Source organism: Ruditapes philippinarum, unplaced genomic scaffold, assembly GCF_026571515.1.
Source record: "Ruditapes philippinarum isolate M1 unplaced genomic scaffold, ASM2657151v2 ctg56_1_1_1_1, whole genome shotgun sequence".
Taxonomy (NCBI): Eukaryota; Metazoa; Mollusca; class Bivalvia; order Venerida; family Veneridae; genus Ruditapes; species Ruditapes philippinarum.
The window spans coordinates 25,962-53,952 of record NW_026862156.1 but is presented as its reverse complement, the minus strand read 5'-3'; the positions used below and the strand labels follow the sequence as shown (position 1 = coordinate 53,952).

General features: G+C 34.9%; 1 protein-coding gene across 1 annotated transcript in view; it reads right to left on the bottom strand.

Annotated features, from left to right (window-relative positions):
* The window catches only part of LOC132718126 (peroxisomal trans-2-enoyl-CoA reductase-like), a 127,051-nt gene that overhangs the window by 85,370 nt on the left and 13,690 nt on the right, over window positions 1-27,991 (bottom strand). The window contains exons 2-3 of the mRNA XM_060701753.1: window positions 1,472-1,602; window positions 433-598 (exon numbers count right to left, since the gene is read on the bottom strand). Coding sequence (XP_060557736.1) covers window positions 433-598; window positions 1,472-1,602 — 297 coding nt within the window. The remainder of the gene's footprint in view (window positions 1-432; window positions 599-1,471; window positions 1,603-27,991) is intronic.

Sequence of the window (27,991 nt, the reverse complement as noted above, 5' to 3'; positions counted from 1 at the left end):
TAAAAATATTTTTAGTACTTTTTGAGTTATCACTGAATCCAGTTTATAGGTTAAATTTGCCATATTTTCAGTCTATTTGCTGCCATAGCAACCAGAATTTTCAACAAAGAAAGAAAAGAAAAAAACGTGTATAATCTCCATACTGCCATTTATCCATATATCAAGTTTCATAAAAATATTTTCATTACTTCTTGCGTAATCGTCAATCAATGGCTTAGTGGTTTATGAGATGTCATTTAAAGTAAAAGTTTCAAATTGAGGCCGGGCGAATTGCAAGAACAAAAGCTCACCATGTCATTTTGTGCCCTGGCCTATGGTCCAGAAAATACGGTCTTTTGATTTTCTGAATTATGAGGGTCCCTTACAAAATTTGTGGTATTTATATTCTGTCCTTATATTACTTTAAAAAGCAGTTGTATTTTTTTTAATTACCTTCTCTGCAGCAGAGGAATGTGCCAGTCAAATTTGTTTCTATCACAGCATTCCAACCCTTTAATTTTATATCTTCGGCAACACTAGGAAATTGACCTCCTCCGTTGTTCACTAGAAAATCTAATTTGTCAAACTTGGACACAGTTGTTGATATAAGTTCTTTTACCTATCGTAGTAGAAAATAAAAGAATTTGTAATAGAGTTACAAATATCCTTCGCCTCGATAAGTTTTACTTGGTATGGATCTGGACTTTCAGTGCAAAATTTTATAAATGCTTAAATGATTTTATAGATGCAACAGAAATAGGATGAAACTATAAATGTGATCATTCCCCCACCAAAAACAGCTTTTATTCCTAAAATTAGAACCACCACAAACAGGAACCAATTTTCACTTTTTGTTATTATCATATGCAAAAACACTGGAAGAGCCCTTCTTGAGTGAAGGTCTGTTAAAAGTCAAGGTCATATTTTGAAAAGTTCAAATACTATTTAAGTAAAGTGTTCTGTATTGTAACTAAAATAACAGCAACATCTATCTTTGTATTTGTTTGTAAATCATTTTAATTGTATATAATAACTATTTTGGATACAGTCTAATCAGTATTTTTTACTTCTCTACTTTTTGTGTGCAGGCGATTATGAACCAGAACGTTATTGATTATATCCCATCCTATTGAAACGATAATAATTCTCTAATTCTCAGAACTGGAAATAGTTTTTTATTCATCTGGCTACTTTGGGATTTTTTTTTATAAATTGGAATAAAAAGAGTGTATTTTGGATTGGTAATGGGGCTTTTTTTTGGTGATAGGGTAAAAATGTCTTCGAATAGTTGAGCTAAAAACAATAAAGTGTTAATGGCTGCATATCTTGTCATTACAACAAATTTAATAGTTGAGCTAAAAACAATAAAGTGTTAATGGCTGCATATCTTGTCATTACAACAAATTTAATAATCACTTTAAGAAACTCTCTTTTATGATGTCTGAATTACTTTATGATCTTTATGAATGATGAATGTCAATAAATTTTGTACCTGATCTTCCTGCCTAATGTTGCACTGCATGTGTTCAAGTTTGGCAGAATTATTTGTTATCTGCGATCGTAGAATTTCAGCTGATTTTGATAATCTGTCCAACTTTCTTGAAGCTATCATCACTTTACATCCTAAAAGAAACAAGAAGGTCATGAGAGCTAGAGGTGTCACAATATATCGCTATATCAGTATATTGCAGTATGCTCCTGAACCATATTGTACGGGGATAAAAAAACAAGAGGGCCCCGAGTCGCTCACCAGAAACAACTGCTTTTCAGTGTTGGAAATTATTTTTCAAATGAACTTGCTGAAAGGCAAGTCCAGCTCAACTTTAACTTGCCCCTCTAGTAATATACTTTCACAACACTGTTTTGTTTCTTTTTCTTCATAATAAACAATAGGGCCACTATGATGGCCCTAAATAATTCATCTAACCCATCTTTACATTATTCACTATATGAATTGAACTATTTTGCCCTAATATTTTTGAAAGGCTTTGTTAAAAATATCTATGTTGCAAGTGTGTACCTATGTAGAATAAATGCAGAATAAATTACCACTACAGCAGAGTTAATTTTAATGGGACAATCTTTTTATGACTTTTGACAAAATGTCACATGCAAAATATGTAAGGTGTAGATGTTTGAAGTTTACAGTTTGGGACAACAAATTTTTTATACATTCTAAATAGTAACATAACTGTACCTTAAAAAAAACAATTGGTCAAACAATGTAAAAAATATCAAAATTAGGCCAGCTGATACAGGGTTCGAATTTAGCAATATTTACTTCTACGAGGGATGATCAAAAATAAACCGGACTGTGACTGGCAATTGAAGAATTTGCATCCTTTCACTTATTGTTATATATCACACTTAATCGGAAAACAATACCTGTAAACTGATACTATATCTAACCTGATAACGCAAATAGCTTGTCCGTAACAGCGAATTCAAAAACATGGTAACGCACACCCGGCGCAGTGCGTAAATTCGCCTTGACATCAGGCGCTTTATGCTGCGTGTATTTTACAATATGGCACATTTAGATTTCAAAATACGCCAAAACGTCATGTACCATATCTTTGACGTTGTCAGTAAAATTGACTTCATTTAAACCATATTTATTTTTACAATCACAATTCAAACGTCACATGTTAATGAAATACTCGCATTAAAACTATGTCGTCGGAATGTCTCGAAAATCGATCAATATGAAAAATTAGTCAAATGAAAGACGAGAAACTGTTTAAAACGTAGAAAAAGATTATGGTTATCAAGGGAAAAGTTCCAGAAAGCCACAGCATATTTTTGATTAGCTTAAAGGATTAAGAAAGGATAATAGAGAAATAGTAAACAAGTAAGGGTGAGACAGAAAAAAGACATTTTCAAGGATGTTGGTGACGTCAATCGCCAAGACGTTGAAAAATGACAGTCGATTGACTGCGGACATTGTCAACGATGTTCGACAGTAACTACGGGACGGTGCAGTCAACTCTGAGGATTTTAAAATGACAACAGTTAATGCATTAATTACATGTATTGTATTCTTGGTTTACAATTGTATCAATTATTTTCTTATTTTACGCAGTAGTCTTATGGAGAAATTGTGTCAACAATTTAACAGTCACTGTTCAAATTGGCTATGCGTTTTATTTATTTTAAAATATGATAAACAAGATCAACAAGGAAAGGCGGCGTTCAATGAACGCAACCCCCATATGACCCAGCAACAAGAACCAATGGCAAGGAGCCCAGGCGGACCCCAAACAAAAACAGGACAGGGCAAAGACAGAGCACGGACAGGTTAATCACTAAATGATAAATAATTTGTAACTGATTAGGAATTCAAAGACAATAATAATAGGCCCACAAAGGGGAAGGGGGGCAGGAGACCGGGGGAAGGGGGGAGGGTTAATCAAAGAAATAAAAACTAGAGGCAATGGGGAAGATACTTACCGTAGACGAGAAAACAACAAGGGACACAAGCAAAAGTGTCACCAAAACAGTATGAAACAACATAGACATAAATCTGAGGAACACAGTGGGGCGCCGCCTTGGAACGGTCAGCAGCATAAAAATGACTGCTGGGGAGTTTAAACCGGTTAATGGTGCACCAAACCTCGCACTTAGCCCCACCATGTTCCTATAAACGAGACAGTGTAAATAAAATGAATCCCCGCCAAGTGAAATTCTAACAGCTGTCATGGTAACAAAAGGTTAAATAAGTAAAACACTAAAATGATCATGTAGGACCATATAAAAGTAAACCCAATGACCATAACAAAAGTACTCAATGTCCTAAAGGAAGACAGAGCAACAAGAAAATCACCTACAAGGGCCCGACGAAGCAAGGCAGAAGACGAACATTAAGACAATTCAGTCCCAAAGGGCTTTATGAACTATCCATCATAGGGTCTCCCACTTGGTCCGTCAGATGCAATCAAAAGAGGAAAGCGTAGTGTCCAACTGTAAAAGGGTTGAACACTAAACATGCAGTATGTCTTAAAATAGTAGGGTCATAACCTCTTTTAATAAAACGTTTAATGATTTTAGTAAAAACAGCAGAAAAGTAACGAAGTTTGTAAATCACATCGCCATAAAAACCAGGCTGGCTAATCCCTTGTCGCAGAAGAGTTTTTAAATCACTATTGAATTTAGAAATTAAATCAAAGTTACGATTGTAAAATTTAGTAAAATATTTCCGTAATTTATGATAGCGGTAGCCCTGTTTTAGAAGCTTGCTGGTAATAAAAATATTCCGCTCGTTGAAATCCTTTACGTTGCTACAAGCTCTAGCGAATCTAATTAACTGAGAAACATAAACCCCGTAAGATGTTGTATGGGGTACGTCTCCATCTAAATGTGGATAATTAACTATACAAAAGTCAAAGTCATCTCTTTTATCATAGATTTTCGTGTGAATAGAATTGTTGTTGATAGCAACACGAAGATCCAAAAATGATGTACTCAAATTTCAAGAGTTCGTTTTATTAAGTTGTAGTTCATGCGGATAAATGTCAGACACCATTTGATCAAAATAAGGATTATCTAAATTAAAAATATCATCAAGGTATCTGGAAGTATTATTAAATGCGACTATAACATCTTGTTGTTTATCTTCAGAGAGACTCAACATAAAGTCTCTTTCATAGCAGTACAAAAACAAATCGGCGACCAGGGGTGCACAATTAGTACCCATAGGAATTCCTATGATCTGTTTAAATAGGGTATTACCAAACCTGACATTAATGTTGTCTAAAAGAAAAGAGAGTGCTCTACAAACTTCGTCACAGGTCCACATAGTATAATGTTTAACAATACCGTTAGTAAAAAAAGCTTTGTTAGAATTACATGCTAGAAAGGTAACTTTTTCCCGTGCAAAAGTTTTCTGAATTAGGGAAATTAGTTTATCATTGATTAATTTATGTGGCAAAGTTGTATAAAGTGTAGAAAAATCGTATGTACTGACAGTTGAAGCTTGAAAGTTCTTAATTTTGAATTTATCCAAGATTTCACCAGAATTTTTAATTGACCAAAAGAGATGTTTGCCTGTGTTTTCATATACTTTATCACAATATCTAATTACATGTGTTTTAATGGCAGTCAAACAAGACGTCAATAAAATAGGAAGTTTACTTGTAGTGCAAGATATAGAATTAGCAATGAATCTGGCTTTGTAAGGTTTTTATTTGTTTGGGTCGTCAGACCAAACAAATAATGGTAGCGAAATTTCAGAGTCTAATGTTGTTAATTGCAAATGCCGAAAGTAGTCCACTTTTTTGAAGCGGTTACTTCCCTTTTGTATGTACACTAAAGCCGAAAAATTCAGGGGAGATCACTGCGTAAAGATGGTCAAAGACAGGCGCATCAATTTTCAAGCAAAGTAATTCCCGAATGGTCGAAGATTTCTAATATTGTTTTATTGTATTTTCTGATCGAAAATAACTAAATACAAAGCGGACGTTCAATCTCTGACACAGAAGTTTACGACAAACCTAACAACAAGTAGTTCTCAAAACAGCTTAAAACTAGCGATTTAAAAGAAAGAAATATTTTATTTTGTTACAAGTATCCAACAAATTACAACGCATTTAAAGTTAAACAATAGCGTTGGCTTATAGAATTGTCAATAAATGCACAATCACAAATTACGCGGATGAATATGATTTTATCAATGAAAATACTATTTATTACCGAATACTACACAAACCGAGTAGTGGAATATATAGATTCTACATGTCGGACTGTTTGGGCGAGAGGATTTTCGCTAAAACATTTACTTCAATTTTAAACAACAGGTTTACCCTGAACAAAATACCTCGAAATTAATAAGGATTACAAACCCGAAATGCAATGGAAGTTCTAAATTTAGAATGACTTGATATTATTCAGACTTTCTGTGTATAACTTCTCCGTGGTACAGTGGTAACGCGCTCGCTTAGTGAGTGAGAGGTCTCGAGTTCGAATCCCAGTCGAAGAAACTTTTTTTTTTTGTTAAATTCTTGTTTAAGTGTTTTTGTTAAGGAAGTAGCCATGATATGCAAGGATAAAGTGTGGCTGTCGTAAAAAATGAACATAAATGATTTTTTGATGCAACTCTAGTTATGCAGAATTCCGTATGTATCAAACTCTGGTGCCTTGCAAAATGAATTATAATACATAAAAATAAACCTATACAGGAAAATGCATACAGATATACAGTACGATTTAGATTGCAAAGATCAAAAAATACCACAGAACTTGCAGCCCTTTGATTCTTTATAAATATAAATGCTTATAGTAAGCTCCAGGATTATTTACATCTGTGTTAAACAACAGTTAAAGTCGTTACAAGCCCTAATTTAGAATAATATGGTTTTCTTCAGCCCGTTCACATATAAATTCACCGTGGCTGAAGGGTTTCCGGGCTCGCTTAGGAAGCGAGAGGTCTGGAGTTCAAATCCCAGTAAAGGTAACTTTTTTTTTTCAAATTGTTAAAGTCAAATAAACATTGGATTGAATATCAGTGTTGCAATTAGTCTTATAGCCAATTTACTACAATTAAAACGCTGGAAAGCATTGATGGCACTATACATATAATCTCACAACCTGCACCTTTCTTACATTCTGAGACCCAAACAAATTCAGCGCCTTCTGTGCTTTGATTTATTTAATTTAGGAATCCAATACATAATAGGAAGTTTTGAGTTCTTTTTCATTAATTTGGACTTTAAGATTGGAAATATTAGTAATATGATTGTTTACAATGTCTTTTTCGGAGGCAGAGGTTTTAGAATACGCATTAGTACTATTTAGTTCCTTATGCAAAACATTATTGTAATGGATTCGTCATACAATTATAATATTATTAGCCGCCTTGTCCGCTGGCACCAAAACAAATTTTGAATGAAAAGCTAGAATATCTTTTTTCAGATGTCTTAAAGTAAGTCTTGCTTTAGGTGGCAAAAGATGTTCATTTCCACGATAAAAATTAATACGTGAATCAATAATTTTAAAGATGTTACGTTTCCATGTAACTAGAGCATTACTATCCGCATTTTCACGGCGACACCATTTGACCGAAAAATCCTCTATAGATTCAGCAATCTGACCACGACAAGCATTAAAATCGATCTCAGACGGAATTCTGTATTTAGGTCCTTTCAAGAATAAGTTACGAATTCTTTTGTCTGCAATTATATCAAAATTACCAGTGATTATATGGCCAAAATCTGAATTACAGAATTTAGAAGTATTGCAGTCTCATTTTGTTGGAGTATTAGACTGAATGTCTAAGTCAGAAACCACTTTGTTGTAATTAAATATGATATTTCTAACAGGTTTCTTATATTTATAGCATATAATTGGTATCTCGGAGTTTTTGAAGTATAAAGGAACTGAATTAGTGACACGTTTATCACGAAAAATACTTGGTAAATCGATGAAATCGATACCTTTATTAAGAAAGGTTACTTTTAGGAAATGCCTGTTGTGGTAATGACAATTTTGATCATAGTTGTATTATTCTGTTATTTTTTCGTATGTACGATACATTATAATTCAGCAACATTATTTTACATTATTTGGAATACATAATATATGTAGTTAATTGCATGTGCGATTTTTTCAACAAATCAGAAGGAAATAACGGAAGTTTGCATCATTACAGGAGCTCTTTATCACCATTCAACCTATTACAATTGAGGCCCACATGGAAGATCGGGAAACTGAATGTGTAAGCCTCGTTTAATAAAGTCGTTACTTACTTACTTACTTACTTACAATACAATATGATACCCACTTGTACAGAAATATATATAGGCAGTGGATCCGCCGCATCATAAACATGACTGTACCACATATTGGCCTACTCTGTGAATGAGTAAAAATCTTGTGACGTCGTTAACGTCAATTTTAAAGTTATACCGTGCTTCACATGTGCATGACAATAACAGCATAACTTTTTTCTTTGTTAATAATTTTCTTGTTGGTGTTTTTTGTATCATTTAGGGGATAGATTCCGATTTATTTTCCGTGTATTGTTATGTAAATTCATTTAACAGGTTAAGAATCATTTACATAGTCTGGTTAATTTTTGATCATCCCTCGTAGCTAAAATTAGTTTGTGCATTTTATGCTTACTAGCTAAAATGAAAAGTGACTAGCTGAAATTGAGAACGCAAATTTACACATGATGTACAAATCATATCAACTTCTTGGGCCATATGGAGTGGTAGTTGGCCTCTTCTTTCTCTGACCATTGAGCTACTATCTCCAGACTGCTGGTCTAGGATCAAAGTCTTTGAACCTGATGTTGGCAACAGAAATTCGCATAAGGGTGTCCATCATATCCACGCCAAGGTTACATCTCCAGTTAGTTTTGATGCGTTTCATAGTTGAAAAGGCACGTTCACAGGAGGCATTGGATAAGGGATAAACACTTGTCAAATCTATTACCTTCAATATGTCCTTGCAATCTCTCTTATCAGAGTCTTCCTGACTGACCAACTGCCACACTAAAAGTGGGTGCATAACTCTGTACCCAGCAGTGCTAGCCACATGTATCTTTAAGTCATTCCATTGACTGTGAGTGTAACCAAGTCACAATTGGCAATCTGAAGCACAGATGTAAAATGTCTGTATACAACTCTCACATCATCTATGCCATAAAGGACTAGAGCAGCTCTGTCAGTTATAAGTGGCCAATTTTTATGGTCATAAGCATTACATGATAGATATATGCTATCAGACAGTATGTTGTCAAACCTTGTAGCTATGCAGTCTATAACTGACTGAACAATTCTTGTTTGTCAGTGGTCAGTGTACACGAATCATCAGCTAGCATATTTGATAAAGTATGTCCACGGAACTGGTTGCCCTGAATTTCATGTTTTATTTTTACTACAGCTGGGCCATCATCATTGTCAAACAGTTGCCGTAGAGTTCCCTTGGCACTCTGTAATTTAGTAACTGCACTGTATACAGTGATATCATCACGCTGAAACAATAAACTGATTTTAGATATTTCATTGAGGACATCTTGCACAAAAGCCATAATACATTATCATTTTATGTTGTTTTAATAGTTTTAGGTACCATCTTACTTTAGCCCTGTCCTCAGCTTTATCACTCACATCCTCAGCATAGTTTTCCATTTGATACACTATAATAGGCCAGTTTTTCAGCTTAGTTACAGCTTTCAGCTTATGGCTGACCCACCTTTTACCATTAGTCTTGTCTGGCTTGAGGAAATGTTCTCCCAGAAATTCAGCAATATCAATTGCTTCTTTGTTTCGCTTAGCTGAACCCTTGTAAAACAGATATATTGAAGTAAGGATCTCTATCATTGTGTCCATATAAGTACCTTTGAAAGAGTCCTTTACAGCTAACTCTAACCTATGTGCCAAACACCAAACAGACAAAATCCAGCATTGCCTTCTTCCTTTAAATAACCAATTACACCTCGTTGAGACCCCATCATTACATTTGCACCATCTGAACAAAACCCTACTGTCTTCTGTTTGTAATCGCACAAGTCAAATTCAGTAAATGCCTTATTTATAGCCTTCAATATACCTGTTGCTTTTATGTTTTCTTGCTGTTCTAGCTGTAAGTATTTCATTTTAGGATAATAGTTTTCAAGAACTTTTATCATAATCACCTCTTTCTCAGTTTCTGTTCTGTCAGTTGACCCGTCACAAAAAATGCTGAAACAGTCAGCATCATGCAATATAATAAACATTGTCACGATACTCCCCTCCTATTTCAGAAATAAATTTCTGTGCAGTTTTATCGTTTACATATGTGTCCCCTAAAGAAATACCATTAGCATTTTGCAGTTCAATCAGTCTTTCAAAGTCTGTAAAAGGTTTCTCATATACAGCTACATGGTATGCTGTTTTGAAGAGTAGGCACATTTTGTCGTATGTAGAGGCATCTATTTTCTGAAAACCCTCTTCTACTTTTGATGGCTAATTATTGCTTTTCCTCAATGCAGCTATTTTTGCATCAACAGCTCTAAGGTGTAACACAGACTTAAGGTGAGACTTCAATGACTCTACCTTTATTCTAGTTGTACCAGTCACAAACTGAAACAAGAGGGCCATGATGGCCCTGAGGTCGCTCACCTGTATAAAGGCACCCGGAGCGGGGCCAGTTTAAACCCCAGGGCTTTTATTTGAACAAACTTGGAAGACACCCATTAGAAGATGTTTCACAATGTTAAGTTTTTACTACACACATATAATGAAAAACAATGATCTACTACTTCCCCCCCCCCCCCAGGGCCAATTTTATTCAGGGCCAATTTCATGCTCTAGCTGATTGGGTTTTTTAAAAGAACATTTTTTTAAGTTTTTACTATACAAATATAGTTAAAAACAATGACACCCCTGGGGCGGGGCCAGTTTTGACCCCAGGGCTTTTATTTGAACAAACTTTGTAGACACTTACTAGAAGATGTTTCATGCTTAATATCTAAACTCTAGCTATTTGGGTTTTTTCAAAGAAGATTTTTAAGTTTTTGCTATACACATATAAGGAAAATCAATGACAACCGGGGCGGGGCCAGTTTTGACCCCAGGGCTTTTATTTGAACAAACTTTCTAGACACTCACTAGAAGATGTTTCATGCTTAACATCTAAACTCCAGCTATTTGGGTTTTTTCAAAAAAGATTTTTTAAGTTATTGCTATACACATATAAGGAAAATCAATGACCCCCGGGCGGGGCCAATTTTGACCCCAGGGCTTTTATTTGAACAAACTTGGTAGACGCCATTTTTTGAAGGACGCACGACGGACGCAGAGTGATGACAAAAGCTCACCCTTGAGCACTATGTGCTCAGGTGAGCTAAAAAGTAACAAATGGAAACTGGTGTAACACCTTGTGTCAAGATATAAAACATTGTGGTAAAATAAAAATGCATGCAACTAACAAATGTTAGAATTTTGTGCAATGCAAATAGTTTAATATTGCTGCTAGTTTTAATAAAAAAGTTTTTATCTTAAAGTAAGAAGAAGCTATTATGGAAATGCTATGAGAACATTTCTTTAGGTCAGATTAGGACCAAATGTGGTCGTTATAAAATGTAAACAGTCATAAGCTTCTGAAAAAAACTGACCTCATTATGAGAGAATAATGCCATGGATCATGTAAAGTTGAAATACAATGTAAATGCTGGTGATAGCCTTCTTAAATATGGTCTTACCCCTTTAGCTTAGGCAGTTTCTACAACTTAAAAAAAATTGGGATACCCCTACCTAGCCTACGCAGTTTTTATTGCACCCCCCACCCACTCCCGAGACCATATAAAAGATTGGACATTACAAGACAAACAGAATGGACAGAAAGGGGCAAGACATGTTTATAACTATCGTATATGATTTTTCCATTCTGGTTAATAATGGCCAGAAAATGGAAACATAAATACCTTAGATACACTGTCTGCAGGTGCAAACATTTTACATGTTTTGCAGGCCATTTGAGTCACGGTTGATGAATCACCCATAACAATATCCAGGTCAACATTAAGTTCTTTTTGCCATTTCTTCACAATTTTCAAGCCTGCAGTTACTGCCTTCTCAGACGTTTCCTCGAGATTTGAGTTTGATATTTTAGATGCAATAGAATCTCCATCGGATTTGTCCGCTGGCCGTTTCGTCATTAGAAAATTCGTTATAGACTTTTGAGACATTTTGACCTTGTTTATTTCACGTGGTAAAGTCAGACATGACGGGAATCAGATTTTCCAGTACATGTCTATTTATAAAGACTAATCGGAGACGGTTACAAAATTATCTACCAATCGAATTCGCGGATACCGATAAGTCATTTTATCACTCATGCCAAAAAAATGGGCAAACCCCCAAAAAACGGATATCCGCAATTGTATTTAAAGTGAAAATGCGCGAGACTCTCTTTATTTTGCGACGTTATAAGTTTTGTTTCGAATTTTACACGAACATTTATTGAAAAGAAGACTTTTATAGATTTGGGTCCATTTTTATTCACTCGCTAATATATGGGAGTGACTTTTATTGTTACTCGCTATTCAGAATTTCTACAAGCTATTAGTTTGTTTGCGTGCCTAAATTCGAACCCTGTGATATCAAAATTCAACTCAACATCAGAAATTACACCCCTGGTACAAATCTGTATGTCACATAACAAGAAAGTAGGTCACATGGTATCAAAAATATCAGAAGTAGGTCAGCTGCTAACAAAATTCAATTTGGGATCAGAAATTAAATCCAATTTAACAAACAAGAGGGCCATCATGACCCTTATATCGCTCACCTGTTTATGAAGGCTCATTCCCATTTTATTTGGGCTGTGGCCTAGTTTTTGACCACAGATGACCCATATTTAAACTTAACCTTGAAATCACCAAAACAACCTTTCTGACCAATTTTCAGGTTATTTGGATCACAACAGTAGCCTCTAAGGTGTAAACAAGGTTTTACATATAAAGGCTACATTAACAACCATTCTGACTTATTTCAAGGATATTTAGTCTGGAACAGAAGCCCCTTTAGTGTAAACAAGGTTTTCCAATATTAAGCCTGAGTGACCTATTTTTGACCCCAGGTGATCCATATTCGAACTTTACCTAGAAATCATCATTTGAACCTTATTGACCAATTTTCAAACATCGAAGAATATGTAAAATATGTACTGCAAATATTTGTCCACATTATATGTAATCATTAAAATATATGCATTCATTTCTTATTGAAAAAATTGACTCAGACTTTAAATTATAGAAAATAAATTTCTTATTACAAATAATGCTTTTTAGAACTACAATATTGATAAATCTTCATTTGAGCATTATATTTATGATATAAAACCATAAAATATCGAGTTACAGGATCTTTAAGTAAATGGCTGCTATGAAGTGACTCACTGGGTGCTATGTAAACTAAGCTTTAGCTTCTGTAGATTTAGAAAAAAAAGTTTTTACCATACTGTATACATAAAAGGAAAATCAATGTTCCCCGGGGCAGGGCCAATTTTGACATGATTGCTTAATTTGAAAACTAGAAAAGTGTCCATAGGACACGGATGCCCCCACACACCACTGTTCTGTCAATAGCACCTCTTTCTACTAAAACTTCTTTCTGTTCACACGAGTGGCTCTATTCACAGGTTTAATTGTAAAATTAAATCTTGTAAAATGTTATAAAAAAACACATAAAAAACAACAAACAGCAGGGATCTGAGAAGTCAAAATATAGGATCTCAGTAAGGTCAGAATTTCAACTGGCAGATTGTTTGGCCAAATTTTCATGAGTCAAATCAGTTTTTTCTTGTGTTATTTTTCTACATGAATCATTTTCATGTTTCAAAGATTACTGTTTGGAAAGTCATTTTGAGTAGATTTTCAAGTTTAAATTGATAATATTGTGAGGTTAGGTGATTTTTAAATTACGTAAGCTTTTTGCTTAGTCAACAAAATGAGAAAGATAATAGCACCATGGATAATTACCATAATTATTTTTACATTTTCACTTACATTTATTGAGGTCAATATCACATGTGTACATGTATAATTTTAGAAATCATAACCCGGGAGGTGATATTTACATAAATACTGAATGTCATACCTTAATACTTCACAAATAGTTAACAAAATACCTGTTTTAACGATGCACACCGATAATTTTATTCATTTTCATTTCTTTGTTATGAAATACTAGATTATGTTACAAAATTTCTCAATTTTCTTGTGCATGGTGGCCATTTTGTCATACTTTCGGTTTAGTTCTATTTATAATTTCAACTCGAGGTCAAACTGATACAGATGTTTTCTGAGGCAAAGTTGTTGAATGGACTAATTGATAATGCATTATTTATTGATTTGAATTGTATGTTTGTTCTAAGAATGAAATATTATGACATATTTATTTGATATTGTAACCTCAAACCACCTAATTTGCATACCAAAATATTTTGGTACTCATTTGCATACGCAAAGCTAATACCAGCGTTCGTAGCCCAAAACATGACTTTGCCTCTGTCCTTTACTACATAGAATAGATGTACAAAATTTTGTCTCATCGAAATCATTCATAAATTTCAATATTAGTTTCATTCATTGAAAACAAGATTGCATTTGAGAAAAATGCTATGCCACCGCATTAATACAACACTAAATATTAGTGTAGAAACAGATTTTTTTTTTGTTTCTATACAATTTTGAAGATTGTTATAATGCATAGATCCCTGACCTATCTAATTCTTATTATCAGATTAGTGGTTAAATCTGTTGTTAACTCAATAAAAGAACAGAGTAGGAATATATCAATGCACTTGAGTCTAGTGAATTTGATGGTCATATTTCACACAGCCTAAATTTCATGACTACATCAAAGGACAACACAGTAAGACACTTTGTCAAAATCTAGGTCAGCTGAAATCAAAGTTCACTTAACATCTTAATCTGTACACATGGTTCAAATTTTATAGCTGTACATAAAAGGACAAGAAAGTAGGTCACATCATCAAAATCTAGGTCACCTGATATCAAAGTTCAATTTTACAAGTAAAACTGTGCACATGGTCAAAATTTCATTGCTGTACATCAAAGGACAAGAAAGTAGGTCACTGTCCCCTTGGGCAAGGCAAAATTTTGGACCCAATGGTTTAATTCAAAACAATCTTGATACAGGTCCACCAAACAACATTTCAAGTCAAATATCTAAGCTGTAGCTTTCTCCCATTCAGAAAAGATTTGTTTTATTTTCTGTTTTTACTGTGTGAACATAATGAGAATCACTGCCCCTGGGCAGGGCCAATTTTAACACTGGGGGCATAATTAAAACAACTTTAGTAGAAAACCCATAGATGATATTATATAGCAAACATCAAAGCTCTATGCCTTGTACCTTCAGACAAAATTTTTTTTTTATTTTTTTACTATATGTACATAGTGAAAATCAATGACTCCTGGGGGTGGGGCCAATTTTGACCCCAGGGCTATAATGTGTACAATCTTGCTAGAAGTTCACTACATAATGTTTCATGCAAAATATCTTAACTCTAGCCTTTGTAAATTTAGAGAAGATGATTTTTTTAAGTTTTTACTATATACATATAAGGAAAACCTATGGCCCACGGGGGGGGGGGGGGGGGGCTAATTTTGACACAAAAGACAAAATTTAAACAACTTTGGTAGAGTACCTATAGATGATATCATTTAACAAATATTCAAGCTCTAAGCCTTGTACCTTCAGACAATAAGATTTTTTGATTTTTTACTATACATGTATGTATATATTGAAAATCAATGACCCCCGGGGCAGGGGAAATTTTGACCCCAGGGCTATAATTTGAACAATCTTGCTAGAAGTTCAATTCACAATGTTTCATGCAAAATATCTAACCTCTAGCATTTGTCAATTGCTAGAAGAAATTTTTTTACTAGAAAGTTTTTACTATATAAGGAAAACCAATGACCCCCGGGGCAGGGCCGATTTTGACCCCAGGGCTATAATTTGAACAATCTGAATAGGGGTCTACCAGACAATGCCTTATGCAAAATATCTAAGCTCTAGGCCTTTTGGGTCTTTACAAGAAGGTATTTTAAGTTTTTACTATATGTACATATAGTGAAAATCTATGACCCCCGGGACGGGGCCGATTTTGACCCCAGGGCTATAATTTGAACAATCTTGGTAATGGTCTATCAGACAATGCCTTATGCAAAATATCTAAGCTTTAGGCCTTTTGGGTCTTTACAAGAAGTTATTTTAAGTTTTTACTATATGTACATATAGTGAAAATCAATGACCCCCGGGGCGGGGCCGATTTTGACCCCAGGGTTATAATTTGAACAATCTTGGTAGAGGTCTACCAGACAATGCCTTATGCAAAATATCTAAGCTCTAGACCTTTTGGGTCTTTACAAGAAGTTATTTTAAGTTTTTACTATATGTACATATAGTGAAAATCAATGACCCCCGGGGCGGGGCCGATTTTGACCCCAGGGTTATAATTTGAACAATCTTGGTAGAGGTCTACCAGACAATGCCTTATGCAAAATATCTAAGCTCTAGGCCTTTTGGGTCTTTACAAGAAGATTTTTTAAATTTATTCTTATAATTCCTTTTGGTTGCCATGGCAACCAGATTTCTGCATGGAATGAAATTCTTTGAACAACTTTGGAAGCACTTCACCCAAGGATCAATCCTGCCAAGTTTGGTCGAAATTGGACAAGTGGTTTTTCACAAGAAGATTTTTTAAGTTCACTATATAATCTATATAACACACACACACACAAACAAACACACACACACACAGGTGAATCGCTATATGCCACCGCATCGCAGATGCTGCGGTGGCATAAAAATTCATCTTGAAAAGGTATCTTTACCGCAAACCGGAATGGTGTAAAAATAATATTCATACTGTAAATTAAACTTTTATCATAATCAGCTAATTTTTGAAAAAAATACTTTTTTTTGTTCACTTTCGTTTCTTTGTGAAATATTTTACAAAATAAAATGTGCAAGTCATTGTCAAGAACCGAAATATTTTACATTTTGTATTTCGGAAATGACACAGTCTCCTACGAAATTAATGGAAGAATCCATTATTGAATAGGGAAATCAATGTCACTGTAGCTCTCAATTTGAGCTATTCTGATTGACTCCGTTTTGAATTAACATTCACATTCAACGCCTTTCCATCTTTCTAATACTTTACCAGAAAACTCTTCATAAAAATGTCTGTTGAGACAAAAAATACAAGATACACTATCTCAATTTATCCCTACAAAGAAAGCCTATATAACCTTGCAATAAAAAAACCCTTAACCCCCAAAACACCGACCAATTTTCAACTCTAGACCATAATTTGAATACACTTTGTAGAAACCAACAAGCTAATGCCTTGTGAGAAATATCTAAGCTCTAGCCCTTTCCATTTTGAAGTATAAGAACTTTTAAGTGTTTTCTTTTAGTTGCCATAGCAACCAAAGTTTAGCATGGAATGGAATTCTTTAAACAATCTTGATAGAGCTTCATACAAAGAGTATTCCTGCCAAGTTTCATTAACATTGGCCTTGTGGTATCATAGAAGATGTCGTTTGAATAAAATGTGGACGGACCCCGGATGACGGACGCAAATGATGGGCCATCCTAAAAGCTCACCTGCACAATGTGCAAGGTGAGCTAATAACAAAGTTACAGCCAAAAATAGCCAAAAAAAATGAAAATTTCAGTAATTTGACCTTCAAAGACAAGGTCATTTATGAGTGAAGGTCAAGGTCTGTCTGGTTATTTTTAAGATTATTATGTTCAAGTTTGAAGACAATCCATTCAAAAACTAGAACTATCACTAAATGTGATTAATACCCCCACAAGACTGCTTCGGAAATGAGGATGTTACTAGTAACAGAATACCTTGTAAAGAAATTGAAATATAGAGTTATGGTTGTGGGCAATTAAAGATAGTTGTGGTTCTTGTATGTTGCATTTCCTTTCAATGTGGTTGGCCATTGATGAAGTTTTATTGAATTACTCTGCAATAAGTCCAGAAAGACAAAGAAAAGGAACAAAGGGCAATAACTCTATAAATACTGAAAATCGAGTTATAGTTCTTGTGCACTGCACTTCCTCTTTTTGTGCTTGACCATTGTATGAAATTGTTTTGAATTTCAACCAGTACGTTTTAAGTTATGCTCCAGACAAGGAAAAGTATCAAAGGGCAGTAACTCTGTATTTTGTCAAAATGGAGTTATGACTCTTATGCACTGCACTTCCTTTTAATGTCCTTGACCATTGTATGAAGTTATATTAAATTCCAACCATTAGTCTTCAAGTTATGCTCCGGACAAAAAAAGCAATGGAAAAGTAACAAAGGGCAATAACTCTGTAATTAGTCAAGATGGATTTATGGCTCTTGTGCACTGCACATCCCCTTATTGTGCTTGACAATTTTATGAAGTTGTTTTGAATTCCAACCAGTAGTTTTCAAGTCATGCTCTGGACAAGGAAAAGTAACAAAGGGCAGTAACTCTGTAATAAGTCAAGATGGAGTTATGGTTCTTGTGCACTGCACTTCCACTCAATGTGATTGACCATTATATGAAGTAATAATGAATTCCAACAATAAGTCTTCAAGTTATGGTCCGGACAAAAGAAAGCAATGGAAAACTAACAAAGGGCAATAACTCTGTAATTACTTTAGATAGAGTTATGGTTCTTGTGCACTGCACTTCCCCTTATTGTGTTTGACAATTGTATGAAGTTGTTTTGAATTCCAACCAGTAGTTTTCAAGTTATGGCCCGGACAAGGAAAAGTAACAAAGGGCAATAACTCTGTAATTAGTCAAGACAGAGTTATGGTTCTTGTGCACTGCACTTCCTCTCAATGTGCTTGACCATTGTATGTAGTTATATTGAATTCCAACCATTAGTCTTCAAGTTATGGTCCGGACAAAAGAAAGCAATGGAAAAGTAACAAAGGGCAATAACTCTGTAATTACTTTAGATAGAGTTATGGTTCTTGTGCACTGCACTTCCCCTTATTGTGTTTGACAATTGTATGAAGTTGTTTTGAATTCCAACCAGTAGTTTTCAAGTTATGGCCCGGACAAGGAAAAGTAACAAAGGGCAATAACTCTGTAATTAGTCAAGATAGAGTTATGGTTCTTGTGCACTGCACTTCCTCTCAATGTGTTTGACCATTGTATGTAGTTATATTGAATTCCAACCATTAGTCTTTAAGTGATGCTCCGGACAAGGAAAATGCAACGGAAGTCTGGACCGACCGACCAACCGACCACCGGGTGACTCCTATATACCCCCCCCCCCCAAAAAAACTTCGTTTTTGGGGGTATAATAACAAAGTTACAGCCAATAATAGCAAGAACAAGCAAAACGTTTGACCTTGAAGGGCAAGGTCATTTATGGATGAAGGTCAACGTTAGTGTGGTCTATTGAAAGATCTTGTCCCAGGGGTTGTTGTGGCCTAGTATGAAGACAATACACCAAGAACTAAAAAATTATGATCCAGGTACAAGTTTGCGGAGGGCAACGGGTACGGCAACGGGAACGCCGACAAGACTGTAACAATACCTCTTTTTTATTAACAAGAGGGCCATGATGGCCCTGAAGTCGCTCACCTGTATATAGGCCCCCGGAGCGGGCCAGTTTAAACCCCAGGGCTTTTATTTGAACAAACTAGTTAGACACCCATTAGAAGATATTTCATGCTTAACATCTAAGGTCTAGCTGGTCAAGTTTTTTATCTTTACACATATAGTTAAAAACAATGACACACCTGGGGCAGGGCCAGTTTTGACCCAAGGGCTTTTATTTGAACAATCTTTGTAGACACTTACTAGAAAATGTTTCATGCTTAATATCTAAACTCTAGCTATTCGGGTTTTTACAAAGAAGACTTTTAAGTTTTTGCAATACACATATAAGGAAAATCAATGTCAGCCGGGGCAGGGCCAATTTTGACCCCAGGGCTTTTATTTGAACAAACTTTGTAGACACACCCTAGAAGATGCTTCGTGCTTAATATCTAAACTCTAGCTATTTGAGTTTTTTCAAAGAAGATTTTTTAAAGTTTTTGTATAACACATATTATAAGGAAAAGGAATGACCCCCGGGGCGGGGCCTATTTTGACCCCAGGGCTTTTATTTGAACAAACTTGGTAGACACTCACTAGAAGATGTTTCAAGCTTAGTATCTAAATTCTACCTATTTGGTTTTTTTCAAAGAAGATTTTTCAGTTTTTGCTATATACACATATAAGGAAAATCAGGGGCCAATTTTGACCCCACGGCTCTTATTTGAACAAACTTGGTAAACATCAGTTAGAACATGTTTCATGCTAAATATCTTAGCTCTAGCTCAGTGGGTTCTTTAAAAGAAGATTTTTAAGTTTTTACTATATGCATATATAGAAAATCAATGACCCCCTGGGGCGGGGCCAATTTTGACCGAAGGGCTTTTATTTGAACAAACTTGGTAGACACCCATTAGAAGATGTTTCATGCTAAATATCTTAGCTCTAGCTCTTTGGGTTCTTTAAAAGAATTTTTTTTTAAGTTTTTACTATATGCATACAGGGAAAATCAATGACCCCCTGGGGTGGGGCCAATCTTTACCCCAGGGCTTTTATTTGAACAAACTTGGTAGACACTTATTAGAAGATGTTTCATGCTTAATATCTTAGCTCTACCTCTTTGGGTTCTTTAAAAGAAGATTTTTTAAGTTTTTACTATATGCATATAGGGAAAATCAATGACCCCCTAGGGCGGGGCCAATTGTGACCCCAGGGCTTTTATTTGAACAATCTTGGTAGACACTCACTAGAAGATGTTTCATGCCAAATATCTAAGCTCTAGCTCTTTGGGTTTTTTAGAAGAAGGTGTTTAAAGTTTTTTTCTTTTGGTTGCCATGGCAACCAGAGTTCTGCATGGAATGGAATTCTTTGAACAACTTTGTTAAGGCTTCACACAAGGAACATCCCTGTGAAGTTTCATTATGATCTGCCTAATGGTTTCAGAGGAGATGTTGTTTGAAAAGTGTGAACGGACAACGGACGACGTACGACGGACGACAGACGACGGACGAAGAGTGATCCTAATAGCTCACCCTGAGCATATGCTCAGGTGAGCTAAAAAGTCAAGCTAAAAATTTCAATGTTGCTTTTTTAGATGTCAATATTTGTATATTTCATTTCATTTAGCAACGTTATTATATGTTTGAATGATTATTATTGAGATTACTTAATATAATCGTGGTCTTTACAGGGGGTCAAACATATAGCGGTGCGATACTCCTTTAAGCGAGGTGAAATCATGTGATACGGACTAATGGCGGATTTATTCATGTAAACACACGACAGAGCGAGTGTATTTTTTTAATTATTTCATCAATCTTCCATTACAATTGAAGATGTGAAGACAGGACCGACACACATTTCATCAAAATTACAGAGGCTTAAATTCATAATTGAAAAAGTTATTGAAGGTAAACTGACAGCAACTGATTTTGTGTCGGTGAATAAAATCACTTAAAGCAAATTTATATTAATATAGATAATTTCCTTTTTTTCTTTATTCTGTAAGGGTAATCATAATTGAGTTGCATAGCAAGTACCTTTGTGCTTCGATATACATAGATGCTTACTGGTCAAAATATTTAAGTTTACGCTGGGTTTTGGTGCGATAAAATAACTGTACGCTGTTAAAGGTTCGATATTTTTTCGTAATCACATCTGTTATACATGTTTTTCTTCTGATTATACTAGAAGATCTACCATATATGTGTCCATTTCAGAATTTCTGAAACAAGAGCCCGGTTTGAGCTGGGTGATGCTCCCCGAATAGGTTTTGGACACAGGAAAGTACACCTCTTGTAGTTTCAGAGTTATGTCCCTGGAAAAGGTTCAAAGTGCAATAAATGTTCTTTGCACTGCACTTCTAATCAATGCAATCTATCATCCTACAAAGTTTCTTGTTGATACCTCTTATGGTTTCCGAGTTATGTCCCGGACAAAGTTCAAAATGTAACAAGAGGGCCATGATGGCCCTGAGGTCGCTCACCTGTATATAGCCCCCCCCCCATCCCCCCGGGCCAATTTTTACCCAAGGGCTTTTATTTGTTTATTTGAACAGAATTGGTAGACACCCATAAGATGTTTCATGCTAAACATCTAAGTTCTAGCTCATTGGGTTTTTTAAAAGAAGATTTTTAAGTTTTTACTATACACATATAGTTAAAAACAATGACACCCCTGGGGCAGGGCCAGTTTTGACCCCCGGGCTTTTATTTGAACAAACTTTGTAGATATTTACTTAAAGATGTTTCATGCTTAATATCTAAACTCTAGCTATTTGGGTTTTTTCAAAGAAGATTTTTAAGTTTTTGCTATACACATATAATGAAAATCAATGACCCCCTGGGGCGGGGCCAGTTTTGACCCCAGGGCTTTTATTTGAACATACTTGGTAGACACCCATTAGAACATGTTTCATGCTAAATATCTTAGCTCTAGCTCTTTGGGTTCTTTAAAAGAAGATTTTTAAGTTTTTACTATATGCATAAAGGGAAAATCAATGACCCCCTGGGGCGGGGCCAATTTTGACCCCAGGGCTTTTATTTGAACAAACTTGGTAGACATGCACTAGAAGATGTTTTATGCCAAATATCTAAGCTCTAGCTCTTTGGGTTCTTTAAAAGAAGATTTTTTAAGTTTTTACTATATGCATATAGGGAAAATCAATGACCCCCGGGGCGGGGCAAATTTTGACCCCAGGGCTTTTATTTGAACAAACTTGGTAGACACTCACTAGAAGATGTTTCATGCCAAATATCTTAGCTCTAGCTCTATGGGTTCTTTAAAAGAAGATTTTTTAAGTTTTTACTATATGCATATAGGGAAAATCAATGACCCCCTGGGGCGGGGCCAATTTTGACCCCAGGGCTTTTATTTGAACAAACTTGGTAGACATGCACTAGAAGATGTTTCATGCCAAATATCTAAGCTCTAGCCTTTACAGTTCTTTAAAAGAAAACTTTTTAAGTTTTTACTATATGCATATAGGGAAAATCAATGACCCCCCCCCCCCGGGCGGGGCCAATTTTGACCCCAGGGCTTTTATTTGAACAAACTTGGTAGACACTCACTAGAAGATGTTTCATGCCAAATATCTTAGCTCTAGCTCTTTGGGTTATTTAAAAGAAGATTTTTTAAGTTTTTACTATATGCATATAGGGAAAATTTATGACCCCCTAGGGCGGGGCCAATTTTGACCCCAGGGCTTTTATTTGAACAAACTTGGTAGACACTCACTAGAAGATGTTTCATGTCAAATATCTTAGCTCTAGCTCTTTGGGTTCTTTAAAAGAAGATTTTTTAAGTTTTTACTATATGCATATAGGGAAAATCAATGACCCCCTGGGGCGGGGCCAATTTTGACCCCAGGGCTTTTATTTGAACAAACTTGGTAGACACTCATTAGAAGATGATTCATGTCAAATATCTAAGCTCTAGCTCTTAGGGTTGTTTAAAAGAAGATATTTAAAGATTTTTTTCGGTTGCCATGGCAACCAGAGTTCTGCATGGAATTAAATTCTTTGAACAATTTTTAAAGGTGACCACCAAAGGAACATTCCTGTGAAGTTTGGATGAAATTGGCTCAGTGGTTTATGAGGAGATGTCATTTAAAGCAAAAGTTTACGGACGGACGACGGACGGACGGACGACGGACGGACGGACGACGGACGGACGCCGGACGAAAAGCGATCACAAAAGCTCACCCTGTCACTTTGTGACAGGTGAGCTAAAAATGAACAAAGGGCAATAACTACAAAATTTGGCAAGGCGGAGTTCAAGTTCATGTGCACTGCACATCTCCCATTGAGATCCATTACCTACAAAGTTTCATGTTGATATTTCTTGTAGTTTTAGAGTTATTTCCCGGACAAGATTTTTTTAAAAGGGGAGATAATTCAAAAATATGACAAAACGGAGTAATGTTTTTTTTGTCCTGCACTTTTACTCAATTAGATCTATCTACCAACAAAGTTTCATGTTGATATCTTTAATAATTTTAGAGGAATGTCCAAAACAAAGTTCAAAAAGTAAAAATAATCAAAAGGCAATTACTCCAAAATTAGGCAAGGCAGAGTTATGATTCTTGTGCACTGCACATCTACCCATTGAGATATAGCTACCTACAAAGTTTCATGTTGGTATCTCTTATAGTTTTACAGCTGTGTCCTGGACAAGATTTTTTTAAAGGGGAGATTATTCAAAAATTAGCAAAACAGAGTTATGTTTTTGCACTGCACTTCTACTCAATGAGATCTATCTACCTAAAATGTTTCATCTTGATATCTCTTATAGTTTTAGAGTTATGTTCGGGACAAAGTTCAAAGTGTTAAAATTAACAAAGGGCAATAACTCCAAAATTAGGCAAAAAAGAGTAATGGTTCTTGTGCACTGCACATCTACCCATTGAGATCTATTCACCTACAAAGTTTCATGTTGATATCTCTTATAGTTTTAGAGTTATGTCCCGGACAAGATTTTTCTATAAAGGGAGATAATTCAAAAACCAGGCAAAATAGAGTTATGGTTCTTTGACATTGCACTCCCCCTCAATGCCCTCTACCACTGTATGAAGTTTAAACAAATTATCTCCAAGAATTTTCAAGTTATGCTCCGGACAAGACAACGGACGGACAGACCTATATGCTCTCCCTTCTTTCCTTAAAGATTTACTTCAAATAAAAGTTTTGTATCACCATCTATATAAGTGTTACTATTTGAACTTAATTTTAATAATTAGATATCTACCTGTGATAATTAGAAGTAACCTTTACTCTAACATCTTAGATAACTATATTTCTTGTCATCTCAATTTTTAACAACGTTCATAGCTACTGTATCTTCATTCCAAAAATTTGTCGCCCTTTTCAACAGCAAGAGTCTTGTTTTTTGTGTTGTATCTTGTTTGTGATTTATTTTTCCTTTTGATCATGAAATTTTAGTTAAGTTTTTTCTGCAGTCTAATTTATTACTGAAGAATCTATGCAATTTAATTTTGTAGTTTATTTTCCACTTTCGTTCATCTATGATATGTATGACATTTTATTTTACTCTTGATATTGATTAGGAAAACCTGTATTCCTAGAAATTATTTTGCGCTTATTAAGTTAGCGCTATTCACATTGAATACATTTCCGCGAATGTTTGTATCCGCGAATAAGTTGCATGTAACAAATCCGCGAACATTTGTACTTTAGATAATCATCGTGTAATTAAGAAGTACTATGATGAATAACTTTACCTATACTTAACTGATACTGTCTTGTCTTGCATGTATAGAGTGAACAAATACAGAGACCTAATTGTGTTATTAGTATTATATATTCTCTTTACACCAGCTACTTAATATTCACGAAATTCAAGGTCACTACGAAAACGTCATCCTTAAGAAAAACGCGAAATATTGTTTCCGCGAAAGTATTCTAGGAATACAGTATATTTGTCGTAATTGACTTTCATCTTTCTTTACCTATCTTAAATGTCTATCTTTTTACACATCATTCGATTTACCGGTACTCATTTTTTTTTCAGTGTCGAAAGATGCCACGATATAAGAAAAATACACATTTGAGACTTTATAAAAAATGTTAACGTAAATTAAAAATTTGAAACATCGCTATCACATCAACATAAATATGTAATTTATAATAGAAAAACATATTATTAAATGATAAAACCTTTACTGAATGAATGGAATAAACAAAACGAATATTATTTTTACTATTGGTTATTTGATAGAATTTAAAGTTTCTGTGCAATAACTTATCTAATTTTAATATTTAACCTTTGTGAGCAAAGAATATTTAAATTACTCTATCATAGTATAATTTATTAATTGACACTGTTGTTTTAATTGACACTGTGATTTACATATGATTAACATACAAACAGTCTTAATATTTCATCCATATTAATTAAGAATGTACTGTAATGAGGAAGTCCCCGTCGCTACAGAAAAACACAACAAAATTTGTACGTACAGTTGGTTTATCGGACAAAATATTAGGCGTATACCGTAAGAAAACTGATATATTGTATATATTTTCCGACATATATGGAAAACTACTCTTGTATATCGTTTTGTTAACAAAAATAAACATGTTGGGACTTAAACTAATCAAATATCTTGTTTTAAAACTACTGCTACATTATTCTTTTGCATGTGCATATCAGGTTAACGGTTGAATTTGCAGCAACAAATACCTCAATAACTTCCTCAATACTATAAAATTTAGTATTTTATTTTGACGATCATGCACAATTATAAGTTCTGATCAGCATGCACAATGCTATTCTTCAAAAAAGTAAAATAGACAACATATATTTGAAAAGAAAATGCTCGTACCCACATTCGTTTTCGCTTTCGTTGGCCATTAGTCCGTATCGCATGATTTCATCTCGCTTAAAGGAGTATTGCACCACTATACGTTTGACCCCTTGCTTTAATTGTTCAATAATTGATATGCTTTTATTTTCAGATTTTCAGGCCTTCTCCTACCATAGATATAATATTAAACTGTTACAAATATAGTCGCCGGTTTCTATCGGTGACTAATAAGAGAATAGAAAGAGGTAAAGCAAGTTTACAGTATACTATATTACACTGTAGCTCCCAAGTAACTTAAAATACCACAAGTCAGAACACTTGTTTCCAGATGGGTCATTTGCACAGAAGCGTTGAAAGATGATGTTTAAGTGCCTAACTGCTTAAAAGTTATAACTTGAAATATGATCAATGCTAGATCTGCAAATGCTACACTTGTTTGACTTTGACCTTTAAGTGTGACCTTGACCTTGGAGGTAGGGGTGCAAGTGTTGTGCATGACATATCGTCTTATTATTTTAACTATTTGTGCCAAATATTTTCAAAATCCCTTGATCTATGAAGAAGGTATGGACCGGACACAATATAAACCATACAACAGACTCTGTTAACCTTTGACCTCTAAGTGTGACCTTGACCTTGGAGGTAGGGTGCAGGTGTTGTACTTGACATATCGTCTTATTATTGTGAATATTTGTGCCAAGTTATTTCAAAATCCTTTGAACTATGAAGAAGTTTTAGATCGGACACAAAATATACCTTATAACAGACTATGTTAATCTTTGACCTACAAGAGTGACCCTGACCTTTGAGGAAGGTGGCTGGTTGTTGTGCATGACACATCGTCTCATTATTGTGAACAATTGTGGCAAGTATTTACAAAATCCCTTCAAAGATAAGAAAGTGGACGGGACACGACATATACCCTCAAATAGACAATGTTGACCTTGAATAAGCAAGTGCGACCTTGACCCTTGAGGTAGGGGTCTGGTTGTTGGGCATGACACATCGTCTTATTACAACAAACATTTGTGCCAAGTTATTTCAAATTCCTTTGATAAATGATAAAGTTATGGACCAGACACGAAAGTGTGACCGACGAATGGACAGACGGACGGAGCCTATTTCTATATCCCCCTTTTTTCTTCGAAAAGGCGGGGGACAATTACATTGACATTGTGCATATAACACAAGTACATGTATTTATATACGATCATATTCATATTTTTCAGTATGCATCAGAGAGGTCATCAAATGTCAAAAAGATGTTGCATCATGTGAAGCCAGAAAAATTGTGAAGGATATAAAATTATACATGTATACTAGATGGATGTTTAATTACATTTGTTTGCATAAAACACTCTGACTTTGAAATAATTGTGAATTGTGCAAATTACTATAAGTGTTTGAATTCTTGAATTTTTTGTTTTCTGATTAAAAACACATATGCAAATTAAAAGGTCATTTGATTTTAGTATGCAGCCATCTTTTCAGTAATCCCAAAATGTTCCAGAATAATTTCCATAGTAATTCCAGAATGTTCCAGAGTGAATTCCATAGTAATTCCAGAATTATTTCAAGGCTAATGGCATCTTACTCAAGATCCTATTTTTAACTGTGGAACTTTTTCCGGAGTGGCTCTGGAACATTTGACAGAGTAACTTTGGAACTTTTTTTCCAGAGTATTATGTCAGTTTTAGGGACAATTTCCAGAGTTGCTTTGTTAACTCCGGAACATTTCTGGGTAAAACTCTGGAAAAGTTTCATAAAACAAGCTCTAGAAATTCATGGAGAAAGTACATGAAAATTTTCAATTTTTTCAGTTTTCACTGAACAACTCTGGAAAACTAGTCCGAATTATCCAGAGTTGGATTTTTACATGAAAATTCTGGAAGTTTTCATGGAAATTCATGGAAAATGTACGGACAGGAACCTTTCTGACAAATTTTCAAAATATTACCTCTAGAATGTAAACAATGCTTTTACATAATTTGACTGTATGACCTAGTTTTTGACCCCAGATGACCAAGATTCGAACATGATCTAGAAACCCATCTTAAGCAGCCATCCAAGTGATGCAGTCATTTTGGCTGATTGCAACAGGTGGCTGCTAAATGATGGATCAAGTTTTGGTT